General features: G+C 46.7%; 1 protein-coding gene across 2 annotated transcripts in view; it reads left to right on the forward strand.

Annotated features, from left to right (window-relative positions):
• The first annotated feature begins 1,202 nt into the window (after window positions 1–1,202).
• Window positions 1,203–17,669, forward strand: part of SUFU (SUFU negative regulator of hedgehog signaling) — a 98,522-nt gene continuing 82,055 nt past the window's right edge. The window contains exons 1-2 of one of the 2 annotated variants that reach the window (XM_027647906.1): window positions 1,203–1,417; window positions 7,075–7,209. In XM_027647906.1, coding sequence (XP_027503707.1) covers window positions 1,236–1,417; window positions 7,075–7,209 — 317 coding nt within the window. In that variant the 5' untranslated portion in view covers window positions 1,203–1,235. The remainder of the gene's footprint in view (window positions 1,418–7,074; window positions 7,210–17,669) is intronic. The other variant, XM_027647907.1, reaches the window with a different exon arrangement.

The following is a 17,669-nucleotide window of genomic DNA, read 5'->3' on the forward strand; positions in this document are numbered from 1 at the left end:
CATGTTCTAAAAGCACTTGGAATGATCGATGACTGAAACATAGGGTCTTGAAATTAATTAAAATGAACTTCCATGTCAGTGAGTGCACCTGAAGGCTGATTCAGAACTCACCTGTCCTGTTCTACATCTCTCCTGCAGATATGGACTTTTCTCCTGTCATTCCTGCCTTTAGCCCAAGCAGACAATCACAGAATTACAGAATACGCCAACTTGGAAAGGACCCACAAGCATCATCGAGTTCAACTCCTGCCCCTGCACAGGACCATTCCCAAGAGTCACACCATGTGCCCAAGAGTATTATCCAAGCGCTTTTTGAACTCTGTCAGGCTTGGTGCTGTGACCACTTCCCTGGGGAGCCTGTTCCAGCACCCAACAATGCTCTGGATGAAGAACCTTTTTCTGATATCTCCCTGAGGCAGCTTCGGGCCATTCCCTCAGATCCTGTCAGTGATCACCATAGAGAAGGGATCAGTGTCTGCCCCCCCTCTTCCCCTCATGAGGAACTTGGAGGCTGCAATGAGGTCTCCCCTCAGTCTCCTCTTCTCCAGGCTGAGAGTCTAATCTCAGATATTCACCTGTAGGGCTCTTCACCATTCACCTACTGTAAAAGAGGGGCAGCAGCATGGAGGGGTTTAAATTATTTCAAGGCCAGTGTTGCATCACCTCAGTGAATGCCAGGAGACATTTGTTATGTACATAGGACTATAAACACGAACCAACCACACGCTTTGCAAGTGTAGTTTTAAGGTCGGGAGCGAGCCAGACCGTCACTGTGCTTCGCACCCGGGTTTCCCTTCCCCATGAGGGAGCCCCTCAACCGCCACCCATCGCATCGCCCCGCCCACCTGCGTAACCCCGCCCCTCGGTGGCCCCCTCGCCCCGCCCCTCGCGGTGCCCCGCGCCGCCGCTAGGGGGCGCGCTCGCGGCGTTGGCGTGCGAGGGAGGGAGAAGAGGCGCGGCCTCCCCCCGCTCCGCGCGCCGCCATTGGCGGAGCCGCGCTGTCACTCAGGGCGCCCGGGCGGTGGAGCCCCGCCCCCTCCCGGCGGAGCTCCGCACGGCGTCGCCATTGGCCGAGCCGCGCTGTCAGTCACGCCGCCCAGCAGCAGGCCCCGCCCCCTCCTCCCGCGGCCCCGCGCAGCCGCTTGGGCCGGGCCGGGCCGGGCCGGGAGCGCCGGGCGGGAGCGGAGCGGGGTCGGGACCAGCCGGGATCCCCCGGGACCAGTCGTCTCCAGGACATGGAGGGCGTGCGGCAGGGCGGGGGGCCCCCCGCGGGTGGGCCGGGGTCCGGCTCGGGCTCCACGTCCGGGTCCTTCCCGTCGCTGTTCCCGCCGGGGCTGCACGGTATCTACGGCGAGTGCCGCCGCCTCTACCCCGACCAGCCCAACCCGCTCCAGGTCACCGCCATCCTCAAGTACTGGTGAGGCGGCCTGGATGGGGCCGGGGTCTCGCGTGGAGCTGGGGGAAGCGGTGGGGCCGGCGCCTTGTGTGGGATAGGAGAGGGTTTGGGAGGAGTGGTGGGGTTGGGAGAAGCAGTGGGGCTGGGGACGTTGCAGGGAGTGAGGCCGCGGGGCTGGATAGGGTCCTAGGAAGGGGAGAGGGACCGCGAGTTGTGCCCAGAGTTTGGGGTGAGATGCTCTTGTGGCCGGGATGGGATGGAGGCGTTGGGAATGCGTTGGGTGCCCGGGCGGTGTGTTTGGGGGCGTCCTAGGGAGGATGCACTGGCAATAGGGGTAAGGCTGTAGGGAGGGTTGCAGTGAAGACAGGAGGGTGTAATGGGGCTTCTGGCGTGATTTGAAGGGTCCGTGAATGAGAGGTGGCTGATGAAGGCCGTGGCTTGGGCAGGTCGTACAAAAGGGGAGTGTGTGTTACTCATTGGAGGATTCCCACAGAGGGTGAGGGGCTGGAGTTTCCCCTCCTGGACGGGAGCCACGAGCTCTTGTCTTGTATCCGGGAGCTTGGGGTTCCAGTGTGGCCGGCACTGACCGGAGTGATCCCGCATTCCGGCCCCAGGCCGGACACACGCTGTGCATTCCCGTAAAGCCCACGGGGCAGTGCCAGCTTCTCTTGGCCTTGCATAGCCATGTGTTATCGCAGACTGTGAATCTGCTGCTCAGTGTCTGCTGACACAGTGTCTGACACCGGGAACAGCCGGTGTTTATGTGGGAGAGTGGCATGAAGGAAGTACTCGGATGTTTAGCTATGGAGTAAGTGTCTAGCATCTAACCTCGTGTGAAGAGGAGTTCCTTTTGCTCTTTACTATGGCTTTGCTGCTCAGCCGCCTCTTCTGGGCCTAAGGAGTGCGATAAAGTCACCCCCGAGAGTTTGCTGTACCTGACATTGACCAGTCCCTACTCCACCACTTGGAAAAACTTTAGTCAATGCTCAGCTTCTTTATTTACAGTTCATTTTAACTCCATCTGGTTAGATTCCTGAGGAACAGCAGAATAACATCCTCCCTGATGCTGCTCTGACACACAAGCTATTCCTGTTGGTTTTCACAGTACTGTTAGCCCTTATTGCTTAGGGGGGGGGTTATACTTAAACTGACACAATGGGCCGAGATGTTGCAAATCTGAGACTTCAAAATACAAATATTTTCCTGATTGTGTGCATCAGTACTTTGGTGATGGTCTGATCAGTCTGTTTTTATACCCATTTCTAATCTCAGATATTCAATCCTGAGGAGTTTCCAGTCACCTCGATTTGGGAGTCAGCACTTCTTTCCTGTCAACAGCTTAAAACAACACTGACTAGAGTGATGTAAGATTTGTGGGGGTTGAGGGAAATTTAGGTATATATTGGAAAATGGCAGAGACCCTTGTTTGGGAAGAAACATTGCTGCTTGTTTGCTTAAGGGATTGATTAGGATTTCACTGCAATTGGAGCTCAAACACTGGAAAAACTGCTATTGGCAGTAATGGCAGGTTGCAAGTAAGAAGTAAAGTGAAGGCCTGTTTATCCTGGCACTTTCCACGTAGTGGTTCTTCCGACTGTCAACTCAGCAACAAGAGCCGAGAGCTTTGCTTGTAGAAACCAGAGGTGAGATTCTTACTGCTATCCTGTGCAGGAAATTCTTGTGCAGGGTGAAGCTTATGTGCACACTGCACATAGTTTCCCTCCCTTTGTTAGGTGAAACTTGGAGCTTGGTTTTGTGAAGTCTGGTAAAATGACTTCTACCGCAGCTCACTCTCTGCTAATCTGTCCTCCTCTGCCCGAGCTGCCAGCTATTAGCTGGTTTAGATTAAAAGAGGAAATTGCTGAACTAAATTCCCTGCCTTAGGAGAAATATTGTAACACTAAATCAGCTTTTAATTATATGTATCAGTTTCTCTATGGTTAACAGAGGTGGTTTTTTTTGTTCTGGTAGCTGAAATCAGTCCTCAGCTTGCGTGTCAGAGCAGATCCTTACTATGTAATGCTGGAGAATCTGCAGAACTCCATACCTATTACATGGAGGAGTTTAGCCATGTGAGTTATTTAATGGAACTAGTCTTTTTTTAAATGCCATTTGCATATCTTGGGAGAGAGTTTGTGATTCGATCTTTTTGAAGAGTTTCTGGCTGTGTTTATAAAGGCCATGTGCTGAGATGAAGTTTTTCTCTGTTGATGTCCAGTGTCCGCTTTTATTATAAACCATGGTTGAGTATCTTTAAGTGAAATATCTTGTTGCATAGAATTGATGCTGAAACAAGCAAATATGTACTTTCCTTTGTGGCAGGTTTTGAAATAGGCATACTTTGGGCTGGACTGTTGGTTTTTCATCACCTGTCTTGAATTTAGGCCATATACTCAAAAACCAGTGCACTGACCTGTGGTCTGCAGCCACTTGGGGATCGTGGATTACTTCTGAAGGGTTGTCAAAAGGTAGCTGTGAAAAGCAGTCCTGTTGTCACCTGCTGGGAAGTGACTATGAACCATGCATTGAGGACTTCTCAGGGTGAATGAATTGGGAATTTTTGAATTTTTTCCCATTGTGGATCTGTTTCCTCTGCCCGCTTTGCATTTCTACTTCCACAGAAACTTCAGAGCGCTCTAAACGTCAGTCAAAAGAAGACTCTTGGTGCAGATGCAAATCCGGGGGTTTCCCCCGAGGCTGCCCTTCTTGTTTGTGAATGAGCTCCATGAATAGAGAATGTAACAAATTTGTACTGTACCTCTGGCTTTGAAGTTCAGCTCTTCCTAATAAAATCCTCCAACGCTTCCAGCTCTTTGTGTGAACCATGTACTGATATGTAGATTGTGATTCAAGGTCGAACCCTGCCTCGGCAGCCGTGGGTGGGAGGATGTACCACAATAGGCATCAGTGGCACCCAACCTTAGAGCAGTGAAACCTGCCACCGAAACTGGATGAATATCTGTGCTGACTAACCTTTGGTGAGCCTTGGGTACACTACTAGCTGTGCTCCAGGTAGCTGGCTTAAAGCTCGTGCTGGATGCTCCTGCAGTTGCAGTGGTTCTGGGATAGGTTTATGGCTTGGATGCGTGTTTTTCAAAATTTAATTAGTCACCACCATTGCAGGCTTTTTGTTTACCTCTCTTCCAAGCCTACCAAATTTCTCAGGGAGTAAAGGCAGTCTGCTTGGGTCATCGAGCAGCATGTAAACCAGTGGGTAGTGAACTCTGTCCAGGTCTGCTCTGGACAGGACAGAATTTGGCTCCCCTGAGCGGGCTGGTGCCGCATCGCTGTGGTCACCTCCTGGATAGCCCAGAGAGGTTTGGCCTTTGGAAGGAAACACAGGGCTGCTGACAGGAGTGAGAGAGAGGTGTCTACCTCACCTGGTGCAGTCTAGGCAGGACTTTCCATCTGCATCAGACCTGACAAATACCTTTGAGTAGCCCTAGGGAAAAGCATGTACTTGTGGAACAGTTCCTGTCCTGAAAAAGGGCAGTGTAAGGGTTTGTCTTGTGAGCTGTCCATGTCAGAGTGCCTGTGTCAGCATTGTTCCAGAACGGATCGTTTGACATCTAAGGTGTTACTAAACCCAGTTTGGAAGCAGGTTTTCTGCATGTGGGAGGTGCTGGTTGTTTATCAGGTGGTCCCTTCATTGCAAATCCTACACAACTACTCTGACCACTCACTAATCTCTCACACTGGTTTGCTGGTCAGTGTATGGATCTCCCTTACTCTGGAGTCTCCCCAGTCAGGGTGGTAATTGTGTGTGCCTGCTGCTGTTCACTACCACTCCTTGGGAGTGAGTGGTTGTCCTGACTGGAATTTCTTCCATTTGGCTACTTCCATCATGGATCCCTGGGAGCCTGAGCACTGGCCAGGGCATTGGTGCCACACTCTGAACAGAACCACCTGAATGGGTGTTTGTGGTAGAGATCCCAGCCTCCACTGCGACCTTGTGCTGGCAAGAGGGAACAAGTGGGGAATGGGTGTGTCAGAGGGGACTTGTTTTTTCCTGAGTGTTTCAAACTATTGCTAAATTTTGAGAATGGGTATTTCCCAGGTGGCTGCTGAGAATCAGACTTTGTTCCATCCCGGGCTCTAACTTGCATTCCGTGGGCTTGCTCACCAGTTTGCCTTTTACTCCATGAAGATGCTGCTTGTCATATGAGAAGGCTGCATAGTTGTGATGTAGCCCTCACCAATGGACTTCTGTACCATTACTGGGGGTGGGCTACTCATCCCCTCTGTCCTGCCCCGGTATCCTGGGATGCATCCTTGACTGACCTGCTGGGGAAACTGGAACTGGTCTGGAGCCACCATGGTGGCCCTACGTGACTTCAGAGGGTGGAAGCTGTCGTAGGGAAAGTCACTTGTTAGATAAAGGCTCTGCTTTTTTTTCCTGCAGGAGTAGGAGGGAGGCAGCAGAGCTCACCCGTGGAAAGAGCCTTTAATATAGCAGGCTGATATGCTACTTCGGACAGTCCTGATAAGGTTGGGCAAAAGAAGGTGGCAGAGGATTTCAAATAGTGTGTCTCTCTGCACTAGGGTTGGATCCATCTGTCTAGCCACAGAGACTGCCTGCTGGTGATACACAAACCCCCAGGGCTAGCAAAGGAAGCACAGGCGTGCCCTGCAATCTGCGGATGATTGTGTCAGGGTCTGAACAGACAATGCAGATGAGGGGAATTAGTGTGGTTTCAATGAAGGAGGGTCATCTTAATTTGGATTTTCTTATTTGGAGCAGTTGAGAGTTTTTCCTGAAAACAAAGTGAACTGTAGTCAGGAAACAGTTAAACAGCTGCTCACACAGTTCTGTAACTGCTTGTGGTAGGTGTTTTATGACTGACAGAGTGAACTGCAAGCAAACAAGTGTGGCATGTCCCTCAGTGGGGAGTTGTCCTGCCTTGAATGGGCAGATGTGACAGGAGTGGCAGGAGGAGCATGCCATGCTCTCTGCTGGCACACTGGCCTCGCTTCCCTGTGCCTTGTAACAGGAAGGGTGGATGCAGGTTGTGGTGATTACTGCTTAACGTGACCTGGCTGTACTGCACTGACTTTTAAGTAATGTTATTTTAAGGAACACATCCTAGTGTTGAAGTAGGGGATGCACTGATGCTCTTTACTCATTCTTGATTAATGCAAGTGATGTATTTTAGAAGTTATGATGCTAATTCTTCTGAATCAATGTTTTTCTTCTCCACTCTTTTAACTTGTTTCTCTGTGTTCAGAAGTATGGAGTACTCTCCTCAAAACTTAGCCCTTTCAAATTCTCCTTTGAGGAATAGCATCACTTTTTTTGAGGTATGTGCCTCTGGACTGAATTAAGAGGTTGCAATGCAGATACAGCTATTGCTCTTTACTAGTACAGTTTTCCAATTTTCTTTGTGTTTTGTAGAAGCTTTAATATGATTTTCCAGAGGTTTTTATGCTTTAACTTTTAAAACATTGTAGTATGTTGTACACATGCGCTTTGCCTTCCTGTGCTTGAATCATTCTGGACTTAACCCAACATTTCTCCTCAGTTATTTTTTTAGAGGTAACTAGAGCATGCTAATTTAATTTTTGTCACTAGCTGTGTTTAAAACCAGGTCTTTGTACAACCTCTTTTAGCACCTGTGGAGACTTAACTATTTGTCTTGAATAAACTAACTTACCTAGTAATCTTTCTGTTTTTAATGCAGGTTGGGAGGACCTGACCCTCTGGACTATGTTAGCATGTACAGAAACCTGGGAAATCCAGCACTGAATGTTCCTGAACATTGGCACTACGTCAGCTTTGGGTTAAGTGACTTGTATGGAGACAACAGGGTACATGAGTAAGTGCCATTCAAGTTCTGTAGCTGCATGTTGTGTTTTGTGTTGCATTTTGGGACCGTGTAGGTAAAACCCTGTCCTGCTGTTCATATTATTTGAACAGCTGGTTTTCTGCTGAGAATAGCCCAGCCCTGGTCTCACAAAGGATGAGGTTTGCCTGTTCTTGTATGTAGAAGAATTTCTATGTTCCCCTTTGCAGGCTTTGAATGCAATATATTTCTTTTCAGTGTTAAGTCGAATGATTTTTTGTTGGGTTTTTTTTTTAATTTCTTTTAACTGGTTGGGAAATTTTCTTTTAACTGTCCGTCTTGTTGTGTTTTTCACTCTTGGTAGTCTGTTATGGTCATACGCCTAAATCCTGACCCCTCCCTGTGCATGTTAAATGCCTTCCTCTGGAAAACTGCTGTAAGGGCATTTTTGCTGTTGCTGGCGCAGCAGTGTTACTGTCAGCAGGCTGCCACCCCAGTGGCTGCTGTATAAAGTGCCAGTTTGTGTATTAGAAGCCTAAAATTCTAATTATTTGACTGTCTTTTCTCCAGTAATTAAATTATTATCTTAGATTCTTGGTATGGATGGTTTCTAGCAGACATTTTGTTTCAGACCAAGCAGGCAGTGTGAGCTAATCTTACCCTTGTCTTTCTTTAATTGACCTTGCTTCTTAACTCCAGTTAAAGTGAGTAGCAGTAGCTAAGCAGACATGATCTCAGGGCTGTGAATATGGCCTTTTATCCAGCCAGAAATGCCACAAGGTTTCTGCTGTTGCTGTTTATTGAAACTCTCTATGCATTGTTTCATAGTTGCAGGGTAAATGTCCTTGATGAATGTTGCAGCAAAGGCCCCAGTTTGCTCACCCAAGCTTTCCTCCTTTTGTTTACCTTGGTTAAGATTCAGCCACCATTTTTTTTTCACCCAAATGCTTCTCTTGCAACAGCAGCAGTCAGGCAGTCTCTTTAACCTTACCCGTGTCCTCAAGGCAGTTTCTCCTGTTTTGTTTTTCCTCCTTGTGTATGTGATTACAGAACTGTTTTTCAGAAGACAAATCTCTTAAGGCTGTAGTTTATAAGGGACTTAAGTGTCACAGGGATCTGCCTGGGACATTTAATCAACACGTCTAACAACTAACTCCAGTCATTAGTAACAGGGGCAGAGGAAAAGTAGGGCAAGTGAAAGAAATGAAGTTAAAGGCTTCCTTCCCTTGCTTCTACGAGAGACCCTAGCATGGACATGCAGGCCTTCACATGGTGCCTTTGTTCTCAGATCGTGATATTTCATCTATGCAACCGAAAATCTGAGGTTACCAAGATTAGATGACCTGTGTTTGCCCACCTTGTTGTGATGAGACTGATTTTGGAGAGAGTAGAGCTGTGCTGACTTCTTTGGTGACTTGTCAGCCCGAGTTTTTTCCGTAATGAGACTGTTCTCTTTGCTCAGACTCTTTTCTGATGGTTTTGGGTGAGGGACATGGGTGGACATGAGGTTCTCAGCTGAAGACATGAAGGGTGTTGTGTTTTTGTGAATGAAGATGCAAATTCTGTAAAGACACAGCTTCCTTTGTCCTGGTACGTGCTCTGACTTCTCACTCCCAAAACCTGTCGTGCTTCTGTAGTGGAAAACTTGGGGGTGGAGGATCGAAAGTGTCACACAGGTGGAATGTCACAACTTTACATCATTTCCTGGCATGAGACCTCCTAACTCTTCATACTGTCATATGGTTTGGTCTGGAAATTTGGATTGAGGTAGTGGGACATGCCTTTTGCTGGTTGCAGGGCACAGGAATTAAACTCCCATCTCTAGACACAAGCTGCTGGTGATTTCCAAGGCTTGCTGAGTGAAGCAGGAGGAAAGCCTGTGCCATGCTCTGGGAGGTCTGAAGTCCCCGACTGCCCTGCCTGGATGTGACCCTTGGCAGAAGCTTAAGGGAGCTGGTGTGCCTTGGCTGCCCCTGGCACCACACTGGTAGAGGCTGCTGCAGCTGGGCACTGCATGCAAATAGTAAACCATCATTGCTGTGCTGCTTTTGGGATATTGGCTGCAACTTCTTCAGCACAGGCCTGCTCAGATCCATCAAAGTGATCTCTGTGCCCTGAGTACATGCATGTGTTTCCCTTCTCTCTGTGTGGCTGGAACAGTCTTCCTGGCTCCAGAGCACTTACCCTGAGATGTTAAGCTGTCTGCAGTTGCCTTTAATTTGGCCTCATTCTTGGGGCTACAAAACTTAATACTACTTGTGCTGTCAAGTGGGTGGGTTCTGCTCTTGTGTCCAAAAGTCTTAATATACAATTATGCATGTGGTAGACCTGTCAAGACCTACACATCTCTTAAACACTAAAGCCGAAGTTATCACCGGGTAGCTGAGCACTGTAGACTGCCCGAGAGACGATTTTCAAAGGAGCTGAGCACTCACCAGCAATTCTTACTCCCAAGAGCAATTGCTGTTCGCTAACTACTCTTGAAATGTGATGGCAATGGGAACTGCACTTCACCAGACCAGACCTACGTGCACACTGCAGGAATGTGGTGGATTTCCTATGCGCTCAGGAAGCTCTTATTCTCCAACAGGGAATTTAATAAAGCTTTTGTTTAAGAAAATGGGTATCAGTCTCTTTGTTGCTTGAAGGGCTTTGGGGTTCTACTGTCCCAGGTAAAACATGCTGCAGAATGGTTGGCAGGGGCATAGGGTGACAGGGGAGTTGTTTAAATCTTTACCATATTTCCTTTAAAGCTGATGTGGCACTGAACTCTGCTCAACTGCCCTGGCCCCTGGAGATAGGAGTGAGTTTGTGGGTTTTTTTGTTTCCCATCTCTCTCTGCAAAGACTGGAGAGATGGATCTGCTTGTGACAGTCAGCAAGGTTCCTACAATGGGGATGTGCTTCCATAACCTTGCTGTCCTTCATCCTTTAGAAAGGGAAGAATAGTACACTGACAAAGGTCTTTTTAGTTGTCCAGCTTGACTTAGGGTAATGCGTAGCTTATTTCTTGTGGGCCTCCTCTGGTAATACAGTACAATCTAGAACAATTATCATGCAGTATTAAATAAAAAGGACTTTTTGATTTTGTTGGGTGAACTAACACTGAATTAGAGGCCCCTGTATTTTTATTTATAATGGAATAGCAAACAGATGTAGCAAATAATGTGAAAATGTTGACTTTAATTTATATTTTTTAATAAGAACCTGAAAAGTCTGAAGTGGAGCTCTCCCTGTGCCTCCTTGTTGACAGATTTATTTTCAGTTAAAGCAGCACTGTTTCCTGCTCTACTTAAATGTCAGCTATACTCTGCTTACAGAACTGGTCTGGCTTTAAGAATCCACAGAATAACATGGAAGAAATCTAAGAATTTCAAACAGGGAAACCTTTTTCATTTAAAACCCCTCAGTGTTTCATGGTATAATTGCAACCATGACACCAGCTGTGCTGGGCTGATAGCTCTAAAAATCCTAAATCATGACGTCATGACAGCATTAGGGAACCACAGGCCTTTCGGTGGGATTTCATGCCAAGCTGCTTGCATGGAAATAAGTCTCTCCAGTTGAGCATGTTGCACAACTTGAGTGGCAGCAGAAACCCTTCCAGGATGTTTTTGCAAGTTATACTCTGTTTTTAGCTTTTTTTTATCTCCTTTCAAATTAAAACAAATGTGTAACTTCTTGAATCTATTCAGCAGGGTTAAAGTAGAGCCTTTTATCAGACTCCTCTTGCTTTCTGAGGAGATTCTGCACTGCAGTGGTGAGTGCAGCGTGTCAGCGGGCAGGGACCATCTGGCCGGTTCCGTTGCAGGAGAGGAGATGACGGGTCCTGTGCCCTTCTGCACCCCTTGCCAGCAGCAACACCCACAGCAATGCCAGTAGAAGGGAACATATCCCTGTGCATCTGCACAAAGCACCGTGCCTCAGCTGGCAATTGCAGATTCGTGCTCCGATGCCAGGCCGTCGGCAAAAAGCACACACGTTTATTTCAGCGCCAGGTGCATCAGAAAAAATCCCAAAGTATGCAGCTGCAGTACACAGCCCAAATCACACAGGTTTCATAACTTTAAACAACTCTCTAATTACAGATTCAAGGATTACCTCACCTGTTCCAGCCCATTTTCCACCCGCCCCCTTGAATTGCTTCGAAGGTCGTAAAGCAGCCCCTGATGCTGGGCATTAATGTCTTTCTTGCTATGTTGTTCTCTTGACTCCTTGGTTCTGTCATGGCTTCCTGCCTTTTGGAACTGGTTCAAGGCCTAAACCCAGTCCCATGGACCTGTTTCATCGTCTTTCTTGCTTTCTATCTGCCTCCTCACAAGTGCAAGCAACCATCTCTGTTTTTATCAAAATTCTTGCCTGTAAAGAATCTTCACAAGAAATTATAAACTATGCACTTTCCCTTGAGAACTTCCAATCTTACTAAAATACATGGGTTTTATGGCTAGCACTTTCCTTCTAAAATGCTTAGTCTAAAATTCATAAATTCTATGGCTCACAATTTCTAAAAAAGTACTTAATTTTACAGCTCCACATGGAGAACAGGTGCTTGAGGAAGGCAGCATCAGCAGACTTAGCTGGAATCTGACTCCATCAGTGGCAACATCAGCTTCAGCTACTGCTGAAAGCCATCTTTGCATTGGTCTTCACTGACAAGACCAGCCTCTAGGAATCTCTGGCCCAGGAGACCAGGATAAAGGAATGTTGGAAGGAAGACTTTATCTTGGTCAAGGAGGATTGGGTTATGGAACACCAAGGAAAACTTGATATCCACAATCCATGGGCCCTGATGGGATGCATCCACGAGTGCTGAGAGAGCTGATAGACAGCGTAACTAGGCCGTTCACGATTGTCTGTGGAAGGCTGTGGAGGTCAGGAGAGGTGCCTGAAGACTGGAATAAAGGAAATGTCACCCCAGTTTTCAAACAGCCTCACATCAATCCCTGGAAAGGGGATGGAGCCACTCATTCTGGAGGCCGTCTCTGTTTACAGGGATGACAAAAAGGTGATCAGGAACAGTCAGCATGGATTCACTAAAGGTGAATTGGGCTTGACCAACCTGGCTTTCCATGATGAAACAACTACCTGGATGGGTGAAGGGAGAGCAGTGGATATTGTCTACCTTGACTTCAACAAGGCTTTCAACACTGTCTCTCACAACATCCTCATAGGCAAACTCAGGATATGTGGACAGTGAGGTGGATTGAAAACTGGCTGAACAACCAGAGGGCCATAATCAGTGGCACAGGGTTTAGTTGGAGGCCTGTCATTAGTGGTGTCCCCCAAGGTTCAATACTGGGCCCAGTATTGTTTAACTTCTCCATCAATGACTTGGTTGAAGGGGGTTGATGCCTCCTCAGCAAGTTCACTTATGACACAAAGCTGGCAACAGGGGCAGACACTGATCTCTTCTCTGTGGTGACCAGTGACAGGATCTGAGGGAATGGCCTGAAGTTGCCCCAGGGAGGTTTAGGCTGGAACCTTAGAAAAAGGTTCTTCATCCAGAGGGTTGTTGGGTGCTGGAACAGGCTCCCCAGGGAAGTGGTCACAGCACCAAGCCTGACAGAGTTCAAAAAGTGCTTGCATAATACTCTTGGGCACATGGTGTGACTCTTGGGGATGGATGGTCCTGTGCAGGACCAGGAGTTGGACTCGGTGATCCTTGTGGGTTCCTTCCAACTCAGCATATTCTGTGATTCTGTGATACCCCAGAATGCTGTGCAGCCCTTCAGAAGGGCCTCAACAAGTTGGAGGGATGGGCAGAGAAGAACTGTCTGAAATTCAACAACGGCAAATGCAGGATCCTTCAACTGGGGAGGAATAACCCCAGACACCAGCACAGGTTGGGGGCTGACCTGTTGGAATTTAGCTCTGCAGGGAAGGACCTGGGGGTCCTTGTAGACAACAAGCTGTGCATGAGCCAGCAGCGTGTCCTTGTGATCAAGAAGGCCAATGGTATCCCGGGGTACATTAGGAAGAGCATTGCCAGCAGGTCAAGGGAGGTGATCCTGCCCCTCTACTCTGCCCTAGTTTGTCCCAATCTGAAGTGCCATGCCCAGTTCTGTCCTCCTCAGTACAAGAGAGACATGGAGTGAGTCCATGTGGATGATTAAGGAACTGGAGCATCTCTCTTATGAGGAAAGGCTGAGAGAGCTGGGCCTGTTCAGCCTGGAGAAGAAATGTCTGAGAGGGGACCTCATCATTGTCTAAGTGTCTGAAGGGAGGATGTCAAGAGGATGGAGCCAGACTTTTCTCGGTGGTGCCAAGCAGTAGGACAAGAGGCAATGGGCAGAAACGGACGCATAGGAAGTTCCACCTGAATATGAGGAAGAATTCATATTCAACTTCCTGTGCAGGTGACCAAGCACTGGAACAGATGGCCCAGAGAAGATGTGGAGTTTCCCTCGCTGGAGATACTCAAGAACCGTCTGGCTGCAGTTCTGTACCATGTGCTCTAGGATGACCCTGCTTGAGCAGAAGGTTGGACCAGGTGACCCCCTGTGGTCTCTTCCAACCTTACCCATTCTGTGATACTGCAGTACCAGGATGTGTTCCAGCCCTGGATTGTGCTGACACAGGGGTTTGTAGGGCTGTCCAGGGAGCTAAGAAGGAATGTGAGTTTTCATCAGACTAACTTCTGTCACCAGTTTGCTCTAAGGCCAAGGCTGAATCTTCACTTAACTGTTCTGGCATTCCAGTGCTTACCCTTTTTGTTAACAATTTAAAGAAATACATGGAAAATGAAACCCATGATGTGATAGAATTCCTGAACACCTTCAGTAGTCTTATTTGTATTAAAATTGCAGGGTTGTGATTCAGAGCTACAATAGAAAGCGAAGCTTAAGTTATGACTAGGTTAAGAGATAAGATTTCTATTTGTGGCCTTCCCACATCCCAAGAAGAAACAGATCAGCTGTGTTTTGATGTTTACTACACCATCCTCAGATTGACAAGTGTGGTGGGGTTTTGGGGTTTTTTTGGTTTTGCTTTTTTTCCATGGTGGCTGGCCAGGAGCTGAAGTGCAGCATCCCATTTGCATAAACCCAAAGAGATTACAGCTGCCTTCATCTCTATTACAGATGCAGGGTACCACCCGCTGAGACAACAGGTTCCAACTTGCTGTGGTCCTTTTGATTTGTGCTGCTTACCATTTGGGTCAGGAGGGAGCGGTGCATGCCGGGATAATGTGTTGTCTCTGTGGGTGGTGCCTCCCTATTAAAGGTGAGGGTAAGCATGAGCCTTTCAAGATCTCCAGTCCAGCTTGTGTTCTGCTTGCTTGTATAGATCCTCTGAATGATCTTAACTTGTAAAAGGGCAAGGATGCTTGTTAGAGCTGGGTAGAAGAAAAAGGAGCGCAAAACTGGATCAGGTAACAAATGCAAGGCTTGCAGAGGGGTGGATGTTTTCTGGAAGGCTTTTTCTGAGTATAAAAGGAGTTTGAAAAGAGTATTTAGAAAATAGCCTGAAAGTTGGAACGAGTGCTCTCTTTCTTTTGAGTGCGTGCTGGCTTCTCCTTTGAACCTGCATGAATATGGGACAGAGTGGTGCTGACAGCTGTCACTTTAGTGGCCTCTTAGTTCTGTAGCCTTTCATGAATTTAAAAGCTCACTGCCCTCAGCTTGCCAGCCTTTAGCCTTAAATTTTGCTATTTAATGGGTCCCTAAGTGATTTATAAACCACATGCCTAAAGAACTGCTGAAATATTACACCAAACTCCAAAGTGACAGTGAATGCTTTAAAAATGGTGAAGACTGACTCTGCCCCTCTTTGTTTTCATGAAAATGGGATAAAATAGGGGGCCTTTTGGAAGACAGTAAGTTAGAGAGAGGTGGTTTTTGTTGTGGATCCATATTTCAGACGAGATTTTTAGAGTTCAGTATGTCTACCTTGAGAGATTAAAGATCAAATCACTTTGGTTTGGGAGTTGAGCCTGGAATTCAAAGAAAATAGTTTAAAAGTCAAGGTTTTTCTCCATTTTTCATGGTGTCCAGTTGCTTTCAAGTGTAATGTTGAAGCATATTTCACACAGAGGAACCTGAGGACTTTCTTAAATAATTGCATAGATATGTAAACCCTTCCTTATTCATCCTGGTTTTGTTTTCTAGGCTGTTAGCTCTGAAGTTGAAGGACACCTGCTGTGTCAGGGATGGCTGTGTGGTAGCTACTTCAGCACATGGAACAGGGAAATAAGGTTGAGTGCTGGGGACATAAACTGAAGATCAGGAAACAGTGGTTCTGTTCCTGGGTCAGACTTTGTGATGCTGATGATGTGATGGGTTGTTTGTAGAGGTTTACAGTCACCTGAAAGGCTTCTTCTAGGTCTCCATAACTTCCTGCTTCGTGTTGCCTTGGCTTCATCTGGGGGAATTGAACTTAAGCCAGTGTACTGAAGAAATGTTTCTTCTTCATAGAGTTGCTGGAGGTGGAGCATCTGCCCCAGCTAAAGGGAATAACATGGATGAGGATATTAGTGAGCATCAGTTTAGGAAAGAGGTACAAGAGTTAGGACTTGGAGGAGAGAGAGTCCCAGGTGGGGACCATACTCTGAGCTTCCTTTTTCTTCCTAGGTCTTGTTTGTTTGTTTGGTCTTTTGTCTGAGGCAGAGGGAAGGAGAAGGTTCATGGCGGAGTGGGAAGGAAGAGGCAATGGAATTAGGGAGTTCTGTGACAAAAAAAGCTATTTTCTTTTAATGATAGCTTATTTGAGAATCTATCAGAGCTGGAATGAGTAGTTTAGCTGCATGGGGGGGCAAAATCTGGTTTTTAAAGGATTTGTCTCGTTGATGCTGAAAAGTCAGAGAAGAAACTCTCTAGACTCGTTTTGAGTATAGAAAGCCAAAAAGCACACACAGTTATTGCAGTGCCGTGTCCATCAGAAAAAATCCCAGAGGGTGCATCTGGAATCACACAGGTTTCATAACTTTATACCATTCTCTAATTACAGATTCAAGGATTACCTCACGTGTCCCACTCCATTTTCCCCCACAGCATGCCCCCCTCAAATCACTTGTTTTTCCCTTGCCTCCTTGGTTCTGGTGCAGTTTTCTGCCTTCTATACCTGGTTCAAGACCTAAACCCAGTCTTGTCTCATCTGTTTTGTCTTCTTTCTCACTTTTATCATCTCTTCATGGGTGCAAGCAACTGTCTGTGTTTTATCGAAATTCTTGCCTGTAACAAATCTTCTCAAGAAATTATAAACTATGCACTTTCCCTTGGGAACTTTCAACCTTACTAAAATATATCGGTTCTTTATGAGAGCTAAAATATATGAGAGCTAACACTCTACTTTTAAAATTCTTAGTCTAAAATACATAGAATTTATCTATGGCTAACAATTTCTAATAAAGTACTTAATTTTACAGCTGAATTGTGGTTAGATTTTTTCGTGCCTATAAGGATAATGAGTTAGACTGAGCTTTTCACAAAATGAAGGTACTTTAAATAAGCCTCTCCTGTGTGGGTTGTCTGGTGTCTAGTAATAGAGTTGTGCTTCTACTGAAACTTGATTACTGTGAGCACCTATACATCCTTCTCTTCTGTCTGGCTGTTTGGTTTTGCGTACTTTGTAGAGATGTGACATTTTGGGGACAAGTCTTCCTTTGAAGGACTTGACTGAATTTGACCAATGAGTTAAAAAATTGCAGAGACATTTTTAAGAAGCATATACACAAATGCGATCTTGTAAAGTTTAATTCTCTATTTCCCAGGCAAAAAACCCAGTTAAACCAAGCATTATGCCTGTTTAGGTGCCCCATTGAGGGTGTCCCTTGAATGACTTTGCAATACTTCAGAACCCTCTAAGCCTTGGGTGTGACTGCTGGAGGCAGACCTCCCTTGAAGCTACGGTCACCAAAGGGAAATATTTTTTCCTCCTCCCAGGCACTGCAGACTTGGCTTCCAAATGTCATTTGTTGGCGGTAGTTAGTACCCTTAATGAAATATGTGGGCCACCTACGGAGAGCAGCGCTCTTTGTGCTGAGGTCTATCTGTGTTTGCCTGCACAGGTTGTGGGATGAGACTGTGCTTGAACTGTGCTAGATTTGGAATGGTTTTTTTGAAACATTGAAGGAAATTCATTTAGCATTTGCAAGAAGGACTGATTTCAATCAAAGAAAATGGGGGGAAAAAAATTGGAAGTAGGTTTATAGCTGAGCATTACTGAAGGCAAGCCCCACTTCCTGTTTAGTACTGCATCTGCCTGTACATCCCAGTAAGATGAGCCTCTTTCTGCCATGCAGGGGAAGGGACATAGTGCTCAAACTGGATGATTTTTTTTTTCTTTTTCTTTTTTTGCCAGCAGAACTTCCACATTTATGATCTTGGCACATGGAGAATTGATCTGAGGCAGAGCTTCTTTACTCTCACCTCCCAACTGGGTTAGCGCTGGATGATGTGGGAGAGCTTTCAAACTCTGCTCTCCCATCAAGTTCAGCCTACCAGGAGGAGTAGTGACTGGGGAGGATCAAAATTGGGTCTTCTGGTGAAAGATTGCTTT

The sequence above is a fragment of the Corapipo altera genome, unplaced genomic scaffold, assembly GCF_003945725.1.
Source record: "Corapipo altera isolate COAL_440 unplaced genomic scaffold, ASM394572v1 56, whole genome shotgun sequence".
Lineage (NCBI taxonomy): Eukaryota > Metazoa > Chordata > Aves > Passeriformes > Pipridae > Corapipo > Corapipo altera.